Here is a 23,756-nt window from a genome sequence, read left to right as displayed (position 1 = left end):
GGTATTTAAAAAAAAAAAAAAGGATATTTTTTTACAGTTAAGTATGCGGGACACATTCAGAAATATTGGCACCCTTCAAAAAACGATGAGAAAATTAGACATGGATTCAGAATAAGTTTGGGAATTTTGTTGTCCTTGACCAGCTCTGGGGATTAATATGAAATGAATCACCACGTAGAAAACCAAAGCGCTGTACAGAATGTGTATAAAAACACCACTAACGTGCTGTTTGACAGTTCGTCACGTCTGGAAAAACAAGCAAAAAATTTCATGATCATCTAATTAAATGCCCCATAGAACACACACATTATATATATATATATAATATATATATATATATATATATATATATATATATATTATATATATATACCCCGCCCACAGGGGCATGTCTTGCTCAACAGTAGCTCATTAGCAGTAAACCTGGTTGGTCAGTGTGTTTTTGGCTGCGTGTTTTCCTGCACGCTTCACTTTTCTACCCAGGATGAACTTTTTCACACTATCTGTTGTTACCCAGATGAGGACGGGTTTCCTTCTGAGTCGGGTTCCTCTCAAGGTTTCTTCCTCTTAAAACATCTTAGGGAGTTTTTCCTCGCCACCGTCGCCACTCAGTGGCTTGCTCAGTTGGGATAAATTCACACCTTTAATATCTGTATACCATGTTGATATTTCTGTAAAGCTGCTTTGAGACGATGTCTATTGTAAAAAGCGCTCTACAAATAAAATTGAATTGAATTGAAAAAGTGAGTGGCGTTTATATATTTGAAAGAGGGCGGAGTTTGTGCCAGTTTTTGTCTTACCAACTCGGTGCCACTGTCTGTCTGTTGTTTTTCTCTCCGGGGAAAATATTAATTGTAGGGGTGCCAATAATTTTGAAAGCATTGTAGCCGAACACAATGTTTATGTTGTAGCTAGCTCACCGAACTAACTTTGTCCTGTTGTGATCTGTGTTTTTACTCATTTCTTATTAAAACGAACTTTAAAATAACTTTAAAAATATTATTGAAGTTATTTCAAAATTTTTCTAGTATTTACTGTCGATTTTTTTGTTTAGTTTTAAAGTGCTTTATTTGTTTATTTCTTATGGGTAATTTTGCTTTTCTTATATCCGAGTTAGCCGATCATCATTCCGGAAGTCGCGCACGAGGGCGATCCGTCCAATTTCGAAGCTTATCCTGAAGAAAAGCGCAAAAAAGAACCTGCCGTTTCCCCACGGGACTTGGAACTTTTTAAGAACTTTTGAATACGAACGCAAATATTGATACTTCTTTACGTGTCTTTTGCATCTTTTCACTAGGGGCATGTGCCGATAATCGATGATACGATACGTCTCGCAGTGTTGAACGTGAGCACACTATTGTTACTCATGGAGTCAGCGTGCGTTTCTGGAATACACGCTGGTTTTGATGGCGTTAGCGCTCCTGAGATAAAGCTAGCTAGTGACTTTCACACAGTTTACCGGGTTAAATGTTGGACAACGAAAAGGAACTACGTAGCAACTTTTCAACAAGTACATTATAATGAACTATGGCAAAAATGACGGTGAGATATCGGCACGTGTCTGTCTCCACTCGGTCTTGTTCTACTGTGTCATGTGTAGACGTGTAAAGTAGCTATAATCTATGCACTTTGTTAGATGTTTTGTTTGTTATGCAAATGCACATAACCTTTATTGCAAGTTATTCCAAACATACCTGCCTATTCTCTGGGAATGATTATGCAACTTATGTGTATGATCTATGCAGATCCATTTGTTTAACTCCATACGGTTTGACCTGTCTCGACGTGATCGTGTCTCAAGCTGTAATTGTATGCGTATGATGCTAATGGAACTAACGTTATAGCTACTCTAGGTTTGTTTGATGTTATGAGATGCTTGATTATGTAATAAATAACTTTTTCAAAAGATGTTTTGCTTGTGATGAGTTGTTGAGCAGTGAAATGTCAAGTGCAAAAAAAATCAATGAAAGTCCAAAGCGAAACATGTGAATGTATTAGCAGTGAAAGAGCTGTGATTGCTATTTTAGGGTTAGTTTTGGGCGCTTACGTAAGGAATGAAACACGTAGGGGCACGCTGTCTTAGGAAAACACCTTGCTCAGCTTGCTCATTTGCGCCCCCTATAGGCCAAGAATGTAACCAAGAAAGCATATCGCAGTCGTACATTGTACTTCATACTTGTTCAGCTTCATAAGCAGTGTATTGGGTTCGCTAGCAAATGACGTGTTGGATGTGAATCCAAATCCCAGCACCGCCGAGCTGCCGCAACCCCTAACCCTCATCTGCTCTGTGCTTGATGAATGACGTAAGAGGGGCAGCAACGACACTGATATTACACTTTACCCTTCATAGTGTTGATGCCACAGTATTCTATACATGGATAAAGGTCACCACTTTTTTTCTGAAAAAGAAGAAACCTACCTGAGGAAGAAATTTCAAGAGTTGAATTGCTGAATGTTCTCCTCCTGAATGTTCTCCTGCATAGCTTTGCATTATTTTTTTTCCTACTGTCTGTTTGGTTCCTAGCTACTATGAAGGATCCTTCTTCCAGGCAGCTGAAATTCTTTTGAAGCAAAGGATGTTGTGAAAGCAACCGTTACCCCGGAGTACAGAGATGAAGACTGCTATAGTGTAGTTCTCTTCCGCTGCCTAAGGCATTACAGTCATGCTGAAATCCCCAATTCCCCAAGTCATGCAACCTCTGACCTCTGCAGGTGGCAGTATGCTGGGAGACTGAGCACTGGTCCATACACAGTAACCATGCCAGGAGGATAATTAAAGATGTAGGTTCTTCCTCATGTTGTTCCCAGTGCAGTGAGAAACAACCCATTGCCATGATGTTTAAGTGAACACTGTAGAAGTTCTCTCAACTGGAGGTTCAGCACGGTTTTGAATGGAAGTTCTGGGAAGTCATTGATGCACTGGGTGGTGTGTTTTATCAGGAAGGTTTCTCAAAAGTATTCTCACCGGGAAATGTTACTACGGACATCGAGGTAGATGATTGCAGAGGAAGTCAAATTTCCTTATTCCTGCTCACACTGTAACCTTAACCTGAACATCTGCACAGGGCAACATTCACACTTGTGGTGTTTTCACCATTACAGTCTCAGTTTCTCTCTGTGTCTCTCTTCCGTACGAGGTGAAGAATGCAGTCACTGGAATTGGAGAGAAAACTGCTGGAGGATGATATCTGTAGCCCTCTGTGGGTTCTTCCAAAACATAGGAACTGTGTTATCCTGGTCAGGGACTAGGCTGGACTGAGTCGTAAAAACACACACACACACACACACACACACAAGCTACAGTATATAAACAAACAGCACTACCGTATCCAGATTATAGGATGAGACATAAAGATTCCCTGGAGAAGCTGCATTCTTTATGATTTATACTCAGGGATTTTTTTCTGCATTTTAATTGCATTCCTTGTTTTTTTTTTCCTGCTCTCGGTGCTGCTTTTCCTGATTTTGAAATGTGCTTATTTTTTATGGCTTCATAAAATAATGTGCATGTTATGAATTCTAACTGCATATATGATAATGATAATAATAAAAAAAAAAATAATAATACATCTTGAAATGATAGAAACTTCCTGTCTTGTTCCTGAGGCTTAACGGTCTTGGCAGTGGTCCTAAAAAATGTTCCAGGTGTTTGCTTTTTTTTTTTTTAAACCCCATATTTCTCTCAGGCTGTTCATCTGGCTGCTCATGTCCTTCTTTATCTGTTCTTTTCAGCTTGGGGTCAAAATCAACATTTTTTTTTTTATAAGAGTGAAGAAATAATAAAAATGATCACTGTTAAAATATTTATAATTTAGTAGACTAATTATGGAGAATAGCAATCTAAAAACATATAATAATAATAATAATAATAATAATAATAATAATAATAATTAGTCTTACAAAACCTTTTCCTTGGCCTGTGGCAGTGATGGAACAATTACAGATTAAGAAAACACATTTTTGATTCATTTTACACATGAGTAGTTGGACTGTCTGGTTCTTGTGCCAGAACTTCTCAACCAGTGAGGGACATCTTGAAATTCACAGCACAGCAGATCAGCTGAGACGAAACCTAACATTTCTTTCAGAGAAATCCAGACGCAAATCCGGTACAGAAGTTGGGCCGTAGATCTCTGTGTAAAAGATCAGCGAAGGCTTTTCTGAGTGCAGATTATGACATCATTGGGAGAAGAAGAAGAAGAAGAAGAAGAAGTATATGTGCACGATGGCAGCAGGAAGGCCATGGACATTTAAGCATCATATAAAATCCAGCCACACTAACATCACGTTAAACTCATAAAACGTCCCTCTCCAGACTAAAATGAGGGAAGGGAAGTGACTATACAAATACAAACCCAACAAGTGCTTTGGAGTGATGCTAGGAGTCGACATTTAACTCATAACAACTAAAAATGAGTGCAAGGAGAAACAGTGGACATTAACACACAATGTTTATCAAGATGAAGAGAATGTACACCAAACGTTTAATTATAATATTAGCTATATAGAGATATTATAAGGAACATTGAGAATTAGAAATTTAAGATATGTTCTGAAGTGCGGCTAACAGTAATTATCCTCACGATCATGACTGCAATACAACTTTCATTCCTCATTAGCGACGTAAGCTTTGTTAGTTTGATCCGCTTTGCTTCCCAACAGTGAGAATATATTTGTGACTAAACAACTCTAAGCCAAGCAAAAGAGGAAAAAACCCCACTAAAACCCACTTATCCAAGGAAGTGGTTATGTTTATGTGTATTCGGAGCCTGAGGTGTAGGATTTAACATGCTTATAGCTGTAATTAACAGCATTACAGCTCTTTAATTTTCTTTAACACTTTCATTTATCACATTTAAACCCACTGAAAGAGGGCCATTATCACCACATGCTCATGATTATGGGATACGTGTGGCCTCTCAAACCAGACGGGGGATATGAGCTGTCTAACAGTTTGCGACGTCGGATAGTACTCATGATGTAAAATGGCTAAGCTACAGCCAAACTAACCTTTTGATAAAGTAGCTAGCTACTCCACAAGCTAGTAAGAAAAAGTATGGAAAGTCACTTTTCTATCTGTAAACCACAAAATTTCTTCCTTTATGTGTAAATGTTTCATTTTGGGTTTGCATACGTTCCAAACAAACGTGTATCTGTTGCCGTGTTAATCTCGAACATGTGTTCTACGCTAATTAGACGTACTGAACTCACTTCCTGACAGATACAACGTTAGGATTTGTTCATTCAAATGTTCAATGTTGTATTTTGTGAAAAGGTACAGGATTTTTTAAAGCTACAGTAATAGTGTAGCTAGCTCCTCGCCAACATTACACATGCTAACTCATTAGCTAAATCTGCTAATCTAAAGTGTTAGCACATTGATTAGCGCTGTCAAGTAAAGGCCAGCATTTGTTCCTAGATTAAAATATTTAATATTTTAGCAAGGTGCTACAAATGGATGTTTTAGTATTTAAAATAAGCATGACTCATCATTTTAGCCTTTTACTACATGTACTACGTGTACTCTTACGAGTAATTTTCCTACTTTTTCTGCATTATTACTACAGGAGCAGCACTTTAACTCAGCTCAGTCTGTTCCGTACTCTTTCCACCACTAGGGACCAAGAAGTCTTTTTATTCTTTAACGTCGAATTAGCTTAGTTTCGTTTAGTAAATGTAAGTGACGTATGAGGATGAGGAAGTGGGAGGCCGGTGCTATATTTATGTCGTTTTTTACTCTCTGTGCTTTTTCACCACAGCATGATTGTGTACTAAAGAGAAACTTCCACTTTACACACACACACACACACACACACACACACACACACACTCAGTAGTAAGCTGTCTGGGCAATTATCACGCTTTGCTTTACAACACCAGCTCTCTCGTCTGGACGTGTAGCAGCGCACTGCAATACACAATACACAGATAATATACCAGTAAATAAAAGTGTATAATAATAATAATAATAATAATAATAATAATAATAAGTTGTATAAAGAAAATGGGATAATTGTAATTCGCGCTAGATAAGGGTGTTTGCCAAATGCCGTAAATGTAATATATGTGTGTGTGTATATTACTCAATAAAACAGAAAATGGTAATAATTTTTGTGTAATTATGTTTCTTATGTGTAATAATTCCAGGTGTGAGTGTGTTTAGGAAACTAAAGGGGTTGTGTACAAGTTAGAAATATATATATATATATATATATATATATATATATATATATATATATATATATATAGGGCGTACGGTGGCTTAGTGGTTGGCACACGAGGGTTGGGGGTTCGATTCCCACCGCCGTCCTGTGTGTGTGTGTGGCGTTTGCATGTTCCCCCATGCTGCGAGGGTTTCCTCCCCCAGTCCAAAGACATGCACGGTAGGCTGATTGGCATGTCCAAACTGTCCATAATGTATAAACGTGTGTGTGAATGTGTGTGTGAATGTATATTTGATGGATTGGCACACAGGATATTTTCTCATCAAGTCTTGGAATAGGAAAATGATATTAAATGAGATTGAAATCCTCCAGGATGTGTGCAGTGCGATGACTCTCCACTCATACAACCTGTGCGATCCTATTCCAGCTTCCAGATGAGATAATCAATCACGTCTGAGACGTCTGAACCTGACTGTATAACAGGTCTCTTTTCCAGCCATGACGTCATGACAGATGTGTGGAAAGGAAGGAGAACTTCCTCAGCCATCTGCACTTGCTTTTCTCATCGGCTGAAGCGTTGTCAAGAAAATCCCTGTTCATTTAGTGGCCTCTGATCGTTTGTCTTGGCTTTCAATAAGAGCCTTTGTTTTCTACTATTTTCAAACAAACGCTTGAAATTAGCTGCAATGTGTTTCAGAGAAAGAGAAAGAAGAGGCTTGTCATCCTGGTGGAATGGTATACTTTTCATCTCTGTGTTGTAGATGAGCGCTGACACTGGAGACTCCTTCAGTAAATGTTAAATATGCATCTCCTAACAGAAAACTTCACCATAATCAGCATGTGAACAATCGGTTGCTATAGAAGCTGTAACACATTGGAACAATATACTTATGCAGTTATAAAAATTCATTAACACCTACAACTGTGCTGAAAAATATCCTCATAGTGATGGCATTAAACCTGCAGAATCATCACTCTCTTATTTCAGTGGGGAAATATAAAATCTATTATTTGGTTGTTGTTGTTTTTTGCCTCGGATCTTTGTATATAGCTGTATATAGTGAGTGAATAAAATAAATAAATAAAATCTGTGGTACTTTGGGCTTCCATGTGGTTTCAGTCTAAACCACATTAAACTCTGCTGTGTTATATTGAAGAAAAAAGACAGTGTGTCGTTAATGAACTAAATGCACAAAATTGTTAAGAAAGGTTCAGACATAAGACTTAATAAATCTACATTTGTATGACTGAAGGTAGAAATATAAAACCAAAATATAAATCAGGAATAAAACAACTAACATCTGTTTCAAAGCGAATTATTTGAAATATGTTCCTTCACGTGATCTTTGAAGTAACTGTATATTAAGTACACAGAGCGTTCTGTCTGTTCTGTAAGAACAACCTGTTTGGTCATTATTGTTAGCTTGCATGCTAAGAAGAAGAAGAAGAAGAAGAAGAAGAAGCAGAAGAAGCATCTCTTGGAGTTTATTACAGTATTAATGCAGTCGTGGTTGGTCAGACATTAAGCCTGCAGGACAAAAAAAGGCCATGTTCATTAATATGGGAGCGTATTGGGTGAATGCTTCAGTGAATGCTTTATCCTGGTTTAAATGACTAATTTGCCTATGTTTTGGGAAATATTATCAACTAAATTCATTTCAAAATATTGCAAGCAGATACAAAATAAATAGCTGTAGGAGTGGGTGTGATCAGGGTGGCCAACTTACAGACTTTATCGCTTGATTAGATCCCTTTTTATGTTCCCAATGATCACCATGCTTCCCAATAACCAATCAGTGATCACCATGCTTCCCAAAAACCAATGAGTGATCACGATGCTTCCCAATAACCAATCAGTGATCACCATGCTTCCCAAAAACCAATGAGTGATCACGATGCTTCCCAATAACCAATCAGTGATCACCATGCTTCCCAAAAACCAATGAGTGATCACCATGCTTCCCAATAACCAATCAGTGATCACCATGCTTCCCAATAACCAATCAGTGATCACCATGCTTCCCAATAACCAATCAGTGATCAACACAACTATTTAATGATCATTAAAAGAGAGTTATTCCATCTGTATCCATTTCGTTAATGTTTACTAACCTTTCGTGTTTACTCACTATCACTGCTTCATTTCATTCTGCAGTCTTGACAGACAGGATCATCTTTTGTAAATACATAAAAATTGAGTTTGTGGTGTCATGACCAAAGATATCTTCTTTCTTTATTGTGTCTTGTGATAAAACCCTGTTCTATTCTATTCTATTATATATATATATATATATATATATATATATATATATATATATATATATATATATATATATATATATAGTGTTTCAGATCGTTTTCCTTAATGCACCCTACTTTGTAATGTGATATGCCAGTGATCATGATGAAGCAATGAACATGCATATACATCATCTGATGACCTCTAGTAACTCTGTGTGTGTGCTGTAGATATTTTCCTCTGGACAGAAATGTCAACACTGAGTGGGATTGATCCGAAATCCTTTGGGAGCGAGTGTGATTGGGGAAAAACAGTCCTGAAGTTAACACATGCGGTCAGAGTGTATTATTTGAGGTCAGAGTGTATTATATGATGGACGTAACTTGCTGGGGACAATAATTAGCAAGAGCTAAATATCTAAACATCTAAACTGTGAAATCAGTGAAAAAGGTGAATGAATGTGAGGTGAATAATATTGAACTAAAGATCCTGTGCTTTATCTGTGTGCCTAAAGGTAACAAAACCCATATCCTTTGTTATTTATTTATGAAGCTGCTATTTCTCTCAGGGGGCCTTTTTTTGTTTGACCTTTTTAAGAAAACATTTACAGCATGGCCAGAGGGATCATGACCTCTGTCACCTTTCTGTGGTCCAGCAGTAAATGGTCTAATGGTTAAAAACACACCTTTACACACGTTTCGGTGATTCTATACTCATTTATGTGCCACATGCCATGAAAGTAAACATGAAGCGAAACAAACCTCAATTTGCCAACAACCAACAATGAATGTCGAATAAAAAAACCTTGAAAATATGTGAACCTTAATTCATTAAGTACATTGTAAGTGTAAATTAAATTGGTCGTGTTCATTTGGTCCAACATATATGAAAACTGCACTTGCTTTTGTTTACGTTTTCACCCCTTTCACCACATTTCCACATGTTGTAGTGTTAAACCCTAAAAGTGATATTCATTGAAATGGGATTTTTACTCAAGCTCCGTGAAATAGGTTGGAGATTCAACAAGCTGGAATTCTTGCCACAGATTCCCAAAAGGATTGAGGTCTGGGCTTTGATGTTCTAGTTCTAATATAGTAGTCACCAACCCTGTTCCTGGAGATCTACATGCCCACCTGACCATCTAATCACAGCCGTAAGAAGTTCTTGATCAACTACAAAAGGTGTTAGATTTTGGTTGGAGATGAAACCTGCAGGAAGGGTTGGTGAGCACTCGTGTGTAGCATTGCCAGTATGCTTAGGGTCATTGTTTTGTTGGAAGGTGAAGCTCCGCCCATCTCGAACACTTTCCTAGTTCCCGATGATGAAAAAATGCATCCACACAGCAACATGCTACCACCACCATGATTCACAGTGGGGCTGGTGTTCTCAAAGTGGGGCTGGAGTTCTCAAAGTGATGTGCAGACTTGCTTATCAGAAGTTATTTGTTAGCTAGAATGATTTTACCCTGGAATTTTTGTCTCACTTTTTTTTTTTACCAGGTTACACTACCATGGTAACTTATACTGAACATCTAACCTGACAGACACCCCCCCCCCCCCCCCAAACCATCCGTAAACCTGTTTGGATATACCTCCTGTCAATCATTCTGTAGAAATGCTACTGTATGGGCCACTGTAGATTCTGGGAGCGGAGGTTTATGAGACATGTTGACCCCACCTAACAGTTACAGGTTTTAATCTTGAACAAAAAAGAAGACTAAACTTACAGTACCTAATGCACCTTTAATGCACAATTGTTTTCTTTCACTGACTTAGGTGCTTAATCATAGCCTGATTATCTGAAGATGGATCTTCAGAGGAAGTTGTAAAAAACATAGCAAGATGATTTACTTTTGGTCTGCTTCTGCTGTCTGACATCATAAAGGAATGTTTGGTGATCAGTTGAGATCTTCGAAGGCATAAGGTTAAATCTAAGATTGTTGTGGACGTCATGTCACAGCCACAACAATTCCAAATATTTACACCTTTTTATTTTGGTGGTTTTTATTTTTAGCTGTGTGAACAGGTGTTCAGCCTGAACTCTGAGCTGCACAGTTGAAACAGACAACGCTAGTTGTTCCCAAACCGACCTGATAAATCAGCATGGATAGGCTGGATGGGACAGGCTCCTGGCTCCTCGTGACCCTGTGTAGGATAAGTGGTACAGAAGACGGATGCATGGATGGATGGATGGATGGATGGATTATTACTGTGCATTGTGAACACATAAAAGTATCTAATTGTATAAATCATTCTGTAATAAAAGATTAAGGAGAATGTATAATAATTGTGGAATTGTATTTTCGGGGTTATGTTATAGATGTTATATAAATGTTATATGAATGTTATAGAGTTTGAGAAGGAGCAGCAGGACACCTCCCTCATCGCTCCTCCTCTGGTGTAAAACAATTGCACGTCTCCTGAAGCCCCTCAGTGTTAACTCGGAGCCGGTGCGCGCGGGGATCCGCGTCAGACCGAACGCACGCGCGCCCTTGTGTCGTCTCCTCACCGCGCGCGAGCCTCTCAGTTTACTTCATGCACCGGCAAAATCCGCGCAGTTCAAAGGAATATCTGGGATACGCGCGCGCAGGAAATCATTCATTTTATTAACCTGACCTCGGTCCGCTCTCTCTCTCTCTCTCTCTCTCTCTCCCTCCCTCCCTCTCTCTCTCTCTCTCTCTCTCTCTCTCGCGCGCGCGCTCTCTCTTTAGTTCTTTTTTTCTCACGGTGCAGTTATACACGCCGCTCTGACTCTGTGATGAGCTTCATATTTATTATCATCTTATTATAAATGTCTGGTCCTGGACCGTGGAAATAAATAGAGAAGCTGCTGATTAGTAAATGAGGTGATGAAGATGATTTAATTACTCCTGTGGACAGCAGAACTGACTCACTGCAGCCTCCTACAGGTAAACCACTGCCATTACATTCTAGCAAAATTACACATCTATCTATCTGTCTATCTATCTATCTGTCTGACTGATTCTCTGTCTATCTCTCTATCGCTGTCTGTCTGTCTATCTAAATGGTAGATGGCGCACTTATATAGCGCTTTTATCCAAAGCGCTTTACACTGTGTCTCATTCACCCATTCACACCCCAATGGTAGCAGAGCTGCCATGCAAGGCAGCTTGCCATCGGGAGCAGTGTCTTGCCCAAGGAAACTTCAGCATGTGGAGTCATGCGGGAATCGAACCACCAACCCTACGATTAGTGGGGCTCTACCACCTGAGCCACAGCCTCTCTCTCTCTCTCTCTCTCTCTCTCTCTCTCTCTCTCTCTCTATCTCTCCCTCTCTCTCTCTCGCTCTCTCTCTCTCTCTCTGTGCTTATCATTAATTCTGCTACTCTGAAGTTTTAAACCTTAAGCAGTCACAAGTTAATTATTTGTTAATTAATTACAAATTTGTTCATTCATACAGTCTTTCTTTCTGCATCATGTTTGTAACAACAAACACAATCAGCTCCAGAAGTATTGAAACTGAATCCTGAGATTCACAAAGAGAACATGCTTTCCTTCACTGAGCGTCATAGCTGAAACTCAGATTGGATTCATGTGATCAGACTCGTGTGACTGGACTTGTTTTGTACTTAGATATAACCAGAATCAGACTTCATGCCTTTTGACCTGTATCTGCATGACTTTATGCACTGTGCTGCTGCCACGTGATTGGCTGAATGTGCAGGTGTTCCTAATAAAGTGGACAGTGAGTGTATATTTACACGCACTCCTGAACATGTGTATGGAACAATCCCTGCTCTCTCTCTCTCTCTCTCTCTCTCTCTCTCTCTCTCTCTGATATTTACCTGCTTCCTCCCACAGTGTTTGACATGAAGCCGTTGGAAAGAAGAAGAAGAAGAATGGGAGCCATGAGCCGATGTTCATTGGTGGTGTTGACGTTACTTGTCGTTTTTCCGGATGTTTCCGTGTCCTGCCCTCGTCCTTGCGCCTGTTACATCCCCTCTGAAGTGCACTGCACCTTCCGCTCCCTCACCCTCGTGCCCTCCAGAGTGCCTCGATCAGTTCGGCGTATGAATCTCGGGTAAGCTGCCTCTACTCTGTGAGGAATCCTTGCGAGAACTGTGATTTAATTGTGAGATTTTGGTAGGGAATAAGGAACGCCTTGGGGGTGTGCAGTTAGAGGAAAATAATCCATGATGAGGTGGTGTGATACGGAATGACATGACACGGAGTTACTCTTACTGCCTTGAAGATGATTATTTTCCTATAAAAGTACGTCTCGGAGAGTTTTATTCTTCTGATACGACAGCAATTTAACAACGATTACAATTTATTATTTAATAAAGGACACCACATCATACTTTTTTCCATTTATAGTTACATTTAATGTTGTGGCATGAGCACGAGACCTGTTCCTGTTTGCACTTACGTTACAGAAGCTATAAACAGCTAGGTTGCTGAGAAAGCTAAATAAATCTGGAATGTTAGTGCCACCTTTGTGTCAAACAGCAAAATTGCAAATAATATACCTTGGATTAGTTTGCCACTTGTTGAGCGCCACCTATGGTACAATCACTGTAACTGCGCTTAAAGAATGTAGAGTGTTGGTGTTCTGGAGATACACTGATGTATCTGAGTAATGCAGGATAATATGAACACGGTGTTGAATTTGTGTGTTTAAAAGGTTTAACAGCATTTCTCAACTTGACAAGGACTCCTTAGCTGAGCTGAGGAATCTGGAGCTTCTGATGATGCACGGAAACAACATCCATCAAATCCCCGATGGTGTTTTTCGAGACTTAATGTCCTTGCAGGTAAACTTTTTAAGAGACCTCTTCGAAAATGAAAACATTCTAAAAGATCAGTTCTTCTCTAGTTAAATATTACTAATTATTAAAGTGAACAATTATTTGCAATTATTTGATTATTTGAAAATACATAATGTATTTTCACATTATTAGTGTCTTTACACGTGATTTTTACACAATTCATATATTTTCATGTAATTTCGAATGATTCATTCATTTTTAATGTGATTTCATTCACATAATCACACACACATAAGAAAAACCTATGATTTTTCCGTAAAGGTACAGATTAATATTTTTTATTACATGCCTGACAGTTTTCATGTTCGGTTCAGTTTCAAGAATGAAAGTTTGAAGGAGAAGAAAGGCATGGAAGGGAAAATGAAAAACTAACTATCATGAGAGAGCAAACATTTTAAACCGCTGGAACATGGAAACAAATTGTCTCTGAATCTGGGAATATCTGATTGCTTGGATCCTTTTTACTTTTTATAATCGGCATCACTGTCCAAAAACTGGCATGTATATTTCTTCCAGGTCCTGAAAATAAGCTACAATAAAGTCAAACTGATCACAAGTCACAGTTTGTCTGGTCTCACGCGCCTTGTAAGGCTGCACCTGGACAACAACCACATCGAATTCATCCATCCGGATGCCTTTAGAGGGATGACATCACTTCGTCTGCTCCATCTCGAAGGGAACTATCTGCAGAAGCTCCATCATTCCACCTTCAGCACCTTTTCCTTGTTAAATCACTTCCCGGTCTCCACAATCAAACATCTCTACCTAGCGGACAATTATCTGACGTCCCTGCCGAGAGAAATGCTGAGAAATATGCCGCGTCTAGAGAACCTTTTCCTGTACGGAAACCCCTGGACCTGCGACTGTAGGCTGGACTGGCTCCAAGATTGGATGGCACACCATTCAGGTAACGTGATAAAAGTACTTAGCACTGATTGAAGGCAGTAGTGATGATAACATATAACATATACAGACTAGCTGTGTCCGTGTCCGTTGTTAATTGTGTTAAAATGTGTGATGTCACTGTTTACATGTCATTTAACGTGCTTGTAAATTCAGAATTGGTGTTTTAGAGTTTTTTGAGGACTCATCCTGTACATCTTTTTATTCATTTCCAGGTGTGATGAAATGCAAGAAAGACAAAGCTCATGCCAAAGATAAGCTATGTCCAGTGTGTGCTTCACCACAGCATCTGAGCGGAAAACAAATCTCTGAACCCAAGGATTTCCAATGCACAGGACCGGTCATTAGCAACTCTCCAGGGAAGGATGTTTCACATGAGGAACACCTCAGTGAGCTTCTTCCTCTGGAGGATTTCAAGCCACCTTTAGGAAACATCACACTGAACCTGTCAGATGAACATGGAAACACGGTAGTCTTGACCTGCCAAGTCGTAAAGCCGAGGGAGTCTGCAAAAATCACATGGAACTACACCGAGTCTTTACAGATCAGTGCTAACATGACTCTCTCTTTGGACCTTGAATGCCTGATGGACAGGGAGAAGTATGCGAGCTTATGGCGACTGCTTGTGTACTACAGCGAGGTTGCGCTGCACCTGCGCAGGGAGATTATGTTAAGTAAAGAGCCTGAACCGAGCTATAGATACAGACAGGACATTGAGAGAGGCACGTACTATTACACCGGAGTCCGAGCTAATATTCTGTCCCGTCCATCTTGGCTCATGCAATCGTACGTGAATATAAAGCTCAACAGGCCCTACTCCACGTCCAAGACTGTAAAGCTCATTTTTACTACTCAGATGTCTTCTACCACAGATAGTGAGCAGGCAAGATGGCAGAAGAGGTCCTGGGTTATGATCAAACACAACAATGCAACCCAGACGACGTTTAGTTCAGTCGTGGGCAGTATGATCGAGATGGATTGCAGTGTGATGAGTTCTGGAGGTCCAAGCATTCAGTGGATGTTACCTGATGGCTCTAAGGTTAGGTCAACTTTCAGTAGCCCAAACAACCGGCTATCAGTGTCTAGCACGGGTAAACTTCTTATCAAATCAGTGGATCATTCTGATTCTGGTGTATATTTCTGTATTGCTGAAGTTCTGGGAGATGTAGATCTTCTTCCTTTTCGTTTATCAGTTGTTGAATCCTCCAGACCCCCCATAGGCGATGAGGTCAAGATTGCTTTCGATAAATTAGTAGGGGAATCTGTTTATCTGCCTTGCAATACCACTGCATCCCCAGATGCCGATGTGAACTGGATCTTTCCAGACGGCAGTATGATGAACGCCAAAGCAAACTCATCTAGAGGTTTTGTCTTCTCCAACGGAACACTCTTCATACCTCGCTGCAGACCAGATGATAATGGGAATTACAAATGTGTGGCTCTGAATCAACATGGCGAGGACACTCTTTCTGTAAAGCTCACTGTTATGACACGGCAAGGAACACAGCCTTTCAGACGGCATTCCATGGGGCCTCTGTCTGCAGCAGGTATGTCTACAAAGGTCAGAGCAATTTTTGAGGGTACAGAGGAGTCATCTGGTGATGATACAGGCCAGAAGACAATGCCATCAAATAGAGGTTTTATGAAACAAAGGAGGGGACCACAGTCAAGGTCACGAGCCTATCCAGTCAGGAATTTGCAGAGAAATTTTCCAGGCCAGAGGAAGCCAATTAAGAAAGGTTTGAACGTACAACAAAGAAAATATGCGCTTGGGAACAAGAGAAAAATAAGTAAATCCAATAACAAAATAGATCCTCAGAGATGGGCTGACCTTTTGGCCAAAATCCGTGAGAAAACAGTTCCAAATACCATAACACCTAGCTCTTACCCAAGCATTCCAGTAGAAAGGGTTCAGACTGTAGATTCAGAATCTCTCAATAACATAGAGGGATCTTCTCCAGATGATGCGAGCCCATTGAAGGAAGAGCCAAACGCCATTATCATGTCTCAAACTCATAATACACAACCAGTCACAGCTCCTCCACATACTGAGTACCAGGTGCACCAAATAACACCTCCTGAATCAAGCATTAAGTCAGATGAACTGACACTGAGACCTGCAGAAACCACAGCTGCACCTAATTATGTTACCACTGAGATAAATATCCTGGAGGGGAACCATGTAAACAGCTTAACTACCAGCACTTCACACAAAGAAGAAAGACAACCAAACCAATTGGAAAATAACCCAGCTGTTCCCAATTCAGAGTTAAAGAATGAGCTAGGCATCTCAGTGACGTCTGCTGATGTTAACGAATCCTACACAAAGAGTGAAAAAGACAGTGCACAATGGATGATTAGCACTTCAACACAGAGAACCAAATTCATTTCAGCTAATGTTGTAAAGCAAAGAGTTCTGTCCAGGACCCCTTGGAACTCCAGGAGGCGATTTGGAAACAGGGGACGAATAAACCGACCGAGACTAAGACCATCCTTGCCCCTAATCACTAACAGACCACAGTTATTTACAGCACCCAAGGCCACTGAAACGCACAACCCATTAATCACTACAACCACGTCTGCCACACTAACAGCAGGCACATCAGCCTGTTCCATTGCTACATCTATTACCTCTTCCCAATATCCAAAATCCTTCACAGTCAATGATCGTAATGGTAATGATCAAACGAATGTCTCGCTGTTAGCTGACAAAATCAATCCACTTGCCCACAAATTAGAGGCGAGTGAATTTTCCACAATCCAAATGACTGAACCAACTCTAAACATCCCACAATATAGTTTACGCCACGCAATACACATTACACCACCAGCAGTGACTGTGACCACATCTCAGAGGAGAGCAAATAAAGATACATCCGAAGAGAGTTGGCAAAACATACAGACATTCACTACAGAGATGAAGATGAATTACCACACTGCTTCTACATCTCAGCCAGATGCAGATTATGAAACTCTCTTAACCACTCAAGGGGAGTTTACAACCAGACTTTCAGCACTAAAACCATCTCAGAAGTCTGTCACTGACAATGACGCAACAGACACCAGCCCTCACATATCCGAATCACACCCAGAGGAAAGTCTCAGTAGCTTGCAAATACTCAACTCTACACATAAATCTGTCAAAACTGTGACTGCTCCAGTCAAACCACTTCAAACCCCAGTTGTATTTCCATATGAAGACACAAAAGCAGAAGATTTACTAAAGACATCATTTTCTGATTCTTCAGTGAAACAAAGTCAAACTGGGTTTCTAACCACAATGCTTCACACTGTTCCGGATGAATACGGTTCTGTTTTTCCCATTACAACTCCAAGCCCAGAGGTGGGAGATGGAGAGTTGCAGTTGTCTAACATAAGCAAACCCCCTGGTATCACTTCAACAATGACATCTACAATGACACCGGCAACCACGATTCAAATATCAACAAAACCTCTCACAACAACAACATCATCAACAACTATGACACCCTTAATAAAAACCACAGAGTCTGGTTTTAATGCTCCAGTTATAACCACTAATTTTGGAGAAACAACCTCTTTAAAACCCAGCGTTCTGACAGCAGATAACAGAATTCAATTTTACTCAAGAAAACCTCAAACTAACCACATTCCTGAACAGAATCATGGAAGAACCTTTAATTATAAGTACCCCAACCACACACACCCATTTATCATCCGTCAAACATCATCAGATACCAATTCATCTGTGGATATCAGAGCAGATTCAGTTGGTACAATCAGATCCAGCATGTCACCTAAATCGTTTACAACCACTACTCAGATGACAACTACAAGCCCAACACCAAGTGCAAAGCCTCTTAGCAGAAATAAGACAGGTGTAGTCTCTACAAACCAGCACCTTGGAAAGAATGTTCCTCTTCCTCAGCCACCAGGTGTTCCTGTACCGAGAGCAAGGCCCAGAATCACCACTGCTAATCTTAGCACAGTCACTGTGAATGCTGAAACAGATGTGCAGTTTCCGTGCAATTCTGTGGGGGAACCTAAACCTTTGGTTACCTGGACCAAAATCTCTACAGGTACAAATAAACAGATAAATAAACATAATTTCTTCATCTAAAACAATACATTTTAAACAAATACATTGATTAATATTCAGATTACTGAGTTGGGTCTGTTTATCTGTCTTCCAAATGTAAACCTGATCTTTTTAATAACAGTATTTTGCATGCTGAGCCCAAGCTGGACACAAGCCATGGAGAACTGCCACTGTGTAAAATACAGAAACCATCAATATTCTCTACTGGCCCATGACATGTCCAAAGAACATGTGTGCACCTTCTATTTCTTCATGGTGACACAGGGAGAATCCCAAAGATACTCGTTTAGGACAGTTATTTACTGTTACACACGCAGTGTTTTAAAGAACCTACGATTACTTCAACAGATTACTTCCATATTGATAGACGCAAATTTTTCTTTCTTTCTATTTCTGTTTTTCAGGGGCTATTATGTCAGCAAATACCAGAGTCCAGCGATTTGAGGTCCAGCCCAGCGGAACCTTGGTAATCCACAACGTTCAGCTTCAGGATCGTGGCCAGTATGTCTGCACTGCTCGGACTCAACATGGTGTCGACAGGATGGTGGTTACCTTGATGGTTCTGGCACAAATTCCAAAAATCCTGCTTCCACAGCAGCATGACATAACTGTGTACTTGGGAGACCGCGTCAACCTTGAGTGTCAAGCACAAGGTCTTCCCCGTCCTCAGATAAGCTGGGTGCTTCCCAACCAGACTGTGGTGCAAGCAGTCAGCACTAGTGAGCAGAGGCTAATGCTTTTTAGCAATGGTACACTTCATATGAAGCAGACTAGCTATCCAGACAGTGGAATTTATAAGTGCATTGCCAATAATGTGGCAGGAGCTGCAACAATATCGATTCGGCTCCACGTTACAGCACTTCCACCCATGATCCTGCAACGGCGACAGGAAAACCACACCGTTTCTGAGGGTCAGACCATGTACATCCACTGCAGTGCTAAAGGAGCCCCATATCCAGTGATTCGGTGGATCACCTTCAGTGGCATGCAAATCCGCCCTTCTCAGTTCGTCAATGGAAATCTGTTCGTCTTTCCCAATGGGACGCTATACATTCGCAACCCAACAGAAAAAGACTCCGGTACCTACGAGTGTGTTGCTGTGAACATCGTGGGCGTAGCCAAGAGGATTGTGAGAGTGTTGGTGAAGAGGACTTCCTCTACAGCCAAAATTACCTTCACATCACCCCTAAGTACTGATGTCAGTTATGGTGGTTATCTAAGGTTAGACTGCAGTGCTTCAGGAAACCCTGAGCCGAAAATCATCTGGAGAACTCCGGCAAAAAAACTAATTGATGCACATTTCAGGTATGTCGATATGACAAGTGATAAGCACGTAACCCTAAATTCACCTTAGCAAGTGACAAACTGGCAGGGATTCATTCATTTTCTGTGTGTGTGCAACACAGAGCTGTATTTTCAGTGACAGCGCTCAGCGACGAAGCAACAGCATGACATTCAATTCAATTCAATTTTATTTGTATAGCGCTTTTTACAAAAGACATTTTCTCAAAGCAGCTTTACAGAAATATCAATATGACATATCAATTGAGACTTTGTCAAGTTCGTGCAAATAAGGTGTAATGCAATAAAGCGACAGGTTCGATTGGCGTATACCGACCCTATGGCGCATGTGGTCTGACGTTTCTTCAGTTCCCCACTCATACCTTTACTTCCCACCTGAAATTAATTCCCATTTAGTGTTTGATGCAAAAATGGAAGAAAACATTTTCACAACTTATAATTTTGTAACATTTTGTTCTGTTCTTCTTTTGGACAGTTAATTAATAATTAGTTAATTAATTAATTAATTGGCATTGAAGTCTGTTGCTGCAGAAGAAAGTCTGCATTTTGTCGATCCTAAAAGTCATAAAATCAACATAGATTTTAATGAACTATTATAATCATCTCTGACCAAAACTAAAATACACAAGTGGGAGAGCTGCATTTTGTTTATTTCTAGTATACATTTCTAATGTACAGAGATTGTGGTTTAATATAGTGTCGGTACTTACCATAGATCAATGTAATGTCATCATTTACTACAGTCCAAAGTTTTAAGGAGGTACTTCTGGTAAGAATATGAATGTGCACAGGAGTTATTGTAGTAGTAGTAGTAGAAGAATTCACTCACGGATTAAAAGGCCACCCTTACAACTTCCAGATGTGATGAGCAGATTTTGTACCTCAGTGCACCATCTGTTGCCGATTACAATGCAAACGCCTCCAACTTTGTTCTAGACAGCTGACTGAATAGTCTAGTCCAAGCTCATAATTCCTGGAGTTATGGGCAGATTTGGCCAGAGGGCATGAGTTCATCCAAGTTTCACTGGTGCAAATAGACCAAAGATTTAATGTGTATAACTGGACAAGGGAAATCATCAACCTTGGTGTTTAAAAACTGTGCATATAAAAATTCTACCATTGTAATGACATCAGTTGTTCCTTAGACAAAAACCTTACACATTTGTTACTTAGCTTCCGTTATGTTTCTCCGATCGTCTGATCACAGATAGAACGAGGTAAAGATAATGTCGCTCTTAGTCTGAAAGACGTATTACAAGCTACCCTCCTTTTTTACTGCCCCTGCAACATGGTTGATATTCTTCAGGTGACTTTCTCCAGACTTCTCTCCCATTTGTGTGCTGTCATGTTCAGAACATTATTTAGTGAGCTTGAGGTGACCGGTCTTAAAGATAAACTTGGGATTGGTTTGTCTGTGGTAGAATACGGTTCTTCTTTGATTTCCAAATGGAAAATAGTACTTGAATACAAAGCAACATTAGTGCTGTGATGGCTGTTTTGGTTCTGTCAGCAGCTGAGCGTATTGTTCACATGTTTCAGATCAGCGAATAAAATCTTCCATGTGTCAGTTTGGCGGGAAAAGTGATTATCTGACAGTTTATTTATTTGACAATCATCCAATCCAAAGCCAGAGCTGTTGAAATAACCCAAACAAAAAGCTGTTAAACCGCAATCTAATTCAACCATGAAGCTGTTAACGGAGCCAGCAGCCACCAACAGACCAGACATGCTGCAGGGGTGGAAAAATTACAATTTACAATACAGAGATTTCTTTATTAATTGACCATTTATTCAATGTTTAGAATATAATTAGCCTTGCTAGTTAGCTAATGTTTAATAACCCTGTTGGAATGAATGCAAAGTTGGTGTTGACAACAAAACAAAACTAGCTAGCGAATTTACAAATTTGTTAATGCTTCTTTCTCTTGTAAATGTACTTGAATAAGTTTAGCTGTAAATTAATCTGACGTTTCCTTCTTTCCTTCTTTCTAGCTTGGATCACAGAATGAAAGTCTTCAGCAATGGCACTCTGACCATTGAATCAGTAACAGACAAGGACCACGGAGACTATCTGTGTTTGGCCAGAAATAAAATCGGAAATGATTTTGTTCTCCTGAAAGTGACTGTCATGATGAAAGCAGCCAAAATAGAGCAGAAACATTTAAATACCCACAAGGTTCTTTATGGAGGAGATTTAAAGGTGGACTGTATTGCATCGGGCCTCCCGAACCCTGAGATCAAGTGGAGTCTTCCAGATGGCACCATGATTAATAGCATCATGCAATCAGATCACTACAGAGTGCGCACAAGGAGGTATGTTGTATTTGATAATGGTACCCTGTATTTCAATGACGTGGGTATGAAGGAGGAGGGAGACTACACATGCTATGCTGAGAATCAGATTGGCAAAGATGAAATGAAAATATATATCAGAGTAGTGGCAGCTGCACCAAATATACACAACAACACTTTTGAGGTGATCAGATTGTCACATGGGGAAACAGCATCGCTTGTTTGCAGGGCAAAAGGACAGCCTTCACCAATAATAACATGGCTTTCCCCAAACAACCACATCATAACCCTGCCAGCATCAGATAAGTACCAGCTTACCACTGATGGGACTTTGCAAATCCATAAGGTACAACGGTTGGACAGTGGAAACTACACTTGCTTAGCCAAAAATACAGCAGGTACGGACAAGAAGGTGGTCAGTGTAGAAGTTGTGACTTCAGCGCCCATCATTAATGGAATAAAAAGTCCCATAACCAGAGCAGAGGAGACCGCTGAGAAGGACCAGCAGGTTCTGCTGCACTGCAAAGCTGAAGGAACACCACATCCCCAAGTTATGTGGATAATGCCAGAGAACGTTGTGCTTCCGACTCCTTACTACGGCAGCAGGATCATGGTCCATCGCAATGGTACGCTCGACATTCGCAACGTACGCAAGAGTGACTCTGTCGAGCTGCTCTGCATAGCTCGCAATGAAGCAGGCGAGGCCAGACTGCAGGTACAGCTTCATGTTACAGAGCATGTTGAGAAACCAAAGCTGAAAAGCTTGGCCACAGAGACTGTCCAAATCACCAGTGGAGTCTCTGTGATCCTTAACTGCTCCATGCAGGGAAACCCCCAACCTGAGATCACCTGGTTCCTTCCCAACGGAACAACCATTACGAGTGGAACTAGCATTTTCCGTTTCAACCATCTCCCTGATGGAGCTTTGATCATTAGAGAACCTTCTGTTTCAGAGACAGGGATTTACCAATGCGTGGGGCGTAACAGTGCAGGTTCTGTGGAACGGACAGTGAGTCTAGAGTCCAGCCAGAAGCCTGTCATTACCAGCAAGTACAGCTCATTGGTAAGCATTATCAATGGTGAAAACCTTCAGTTGAACTGTCTGTCAAGTGGTAACCCAATACCCAAGCTTACCTGGACTCTACCAAGTGGAGAAATCCTCACTAGGCCGCAGAGAATGGGACGATACGTCATTTTTGACAATGGTACCTTAACAGTCGAACATGCCTCAGTCTATGATAGGGGAACTTACCTTTGTAATTCTGCCAATGAACACGGGTCCTCATCCATGTCAGTTGCAGTGATTGTGATTGCTTATCCACCACGCATCACCACTGGACCCTCAGCGGTCACTTATGGGAGACCAGGACTTGCAATCAAGCTTGACTGCATGGCAATTGGTATCCCAAAGCCGGAGGTACTCTGGGAAATGCCTGATAAAATCCAGCTCAAATCAGGCCCTCATCCACGACTTTATGGCAATAGGTACATCCATCCACAAGGCTCTCTGGTCATCCAGAACCCATCAAGCAGAGACAGTGGTTTCTATAAGTGCACTGCCAAAAATGTGGTTGGCAGTGATAGCAAAGCAACCTATGTATATGTATTCTGATACAAAATATTATATAAATACCTACACACCTTAAAGAACTGCAGTGCAGAGAATACTGATAATAACTAGTGAGTTATTTTGTAGATACAGGATATGCTGGTTTAATTTTTATTTCTGCTGGTAAATACTCTCTTGTAAATACAGCATTAAAGCTAATTAACTGAAATCAACATGATTGTCATCACAAACTAAATTATATGAGCAGATATGATACAGAAACTGGTGAACTGCTTTCTTGATGCTGGGAGGAAATTCATGCTGTTTGGTTTGGATCCATACTTCTCCATGTGGGCTCCAGGGTCTCACGGGTATCTGTGATGCAACGCGATGGAGTCTGCAGCGTTCTCATTTTGTTGCAGTGGTGGAAACCACAAATA

At 40.4% G+C, this 23,756-nt stretch overlaps 2 protein-coding genes across 3 annotated transcripts in view; both read left to right on the top strand.

Moving 5' to 3' along the window:
• LOC128609287 (cAMP-dependent protein kinase catalytic subunit PRKX-like) overlaps positions 1–2,407 on the top strand; it is a 12,536-nt gene extending 10,129 nt beyond the window's left edge. Inside the window, exons 7-8 of one of the 2 annotated variants that reach the window (XM_053627807.1) lie at position 1; positions 1,118–2,407. The exon at position 1 is cut by the window's left edge and continues 77 nt beyond it. In XM_053627807.1, the coding sequence (XP_053483782.1) occupies position 1; positions 1,118–1,243 (127 nt within the window). In that variant the 3' untranslated portion in view covers positions 1,244–2,407. Of the gene's footprint in view, positions 2–1,113 lie in introns of both variants that reach the window. The other variant, XM_053627808.1, reaches the window with a different exon arrangement.
• A 9,745-nt stretch (positions 2,408–12,152) lies between these two features.
• Positions 12,153–23,756, top strand: LOC128609286 (matrix-remodeling-associated protein 5-like). The gene is made up of 6 exons (XM_053627806.1): positions 12,153–12,444; positions 13,048–13,177; positions 13,709–14,099; positions 14,311–18,153; positions 18,578–19,478; positions 21,468–23,756. The coding sequence occupies exons 1-6, from the start codon at positions 12,233–12,235 to the stop codon at positions 23,377–23,379; spliced, it is 7,389 nt and encodes a 2,462-aa protein (XP_053483781.1). The 5' UTR covers positions 12,153–12,232; the 3' UTR covers positions 23,380–23,756.

This window comes from Ictalurus furcatus, chromosome 6 (assembly GCF_023375685.1).
Source record: "Ictalurus furcatus strain D&B chromosome 6, Billie_1.0, whole genome shotgun sequence".
Lineage (NCBI taxonomy): Eukaryota > Metazoa > Chordata > Actinopteri > Siluriformes > Ictaluridae > Ictalurus > Ictalurus furcatus.
The sequence above is the reverse complement of the archived record's forward strand: the minus strand, read 5'-3'. Positions and strand labels throughout refer to the sequence as shown.

Coding starts and splice junctions, on each gene's coding strand:
- LOC128609286 (XM_053627806.1), top strand. CDS start 12,233: ATGAAGCCGTTGGAAAGAAGAAGAAGAAGAATGGGAGCCATGAGCCGA. Junction 13,178..13,708: donor GAGACTTAATGTCCTTGCAG/GTAAACTTTTTA, acceptor TATTTCTTCCAG/GTCCTGAAAATAAGCTACAA. Junction 18,154..18,577: donor CTGGACCAAAATCTCTACAG/GTACAAATAAAC, acceptor TCTGTTTTTCAG/GGGCTATTATGTCAGCAAAT.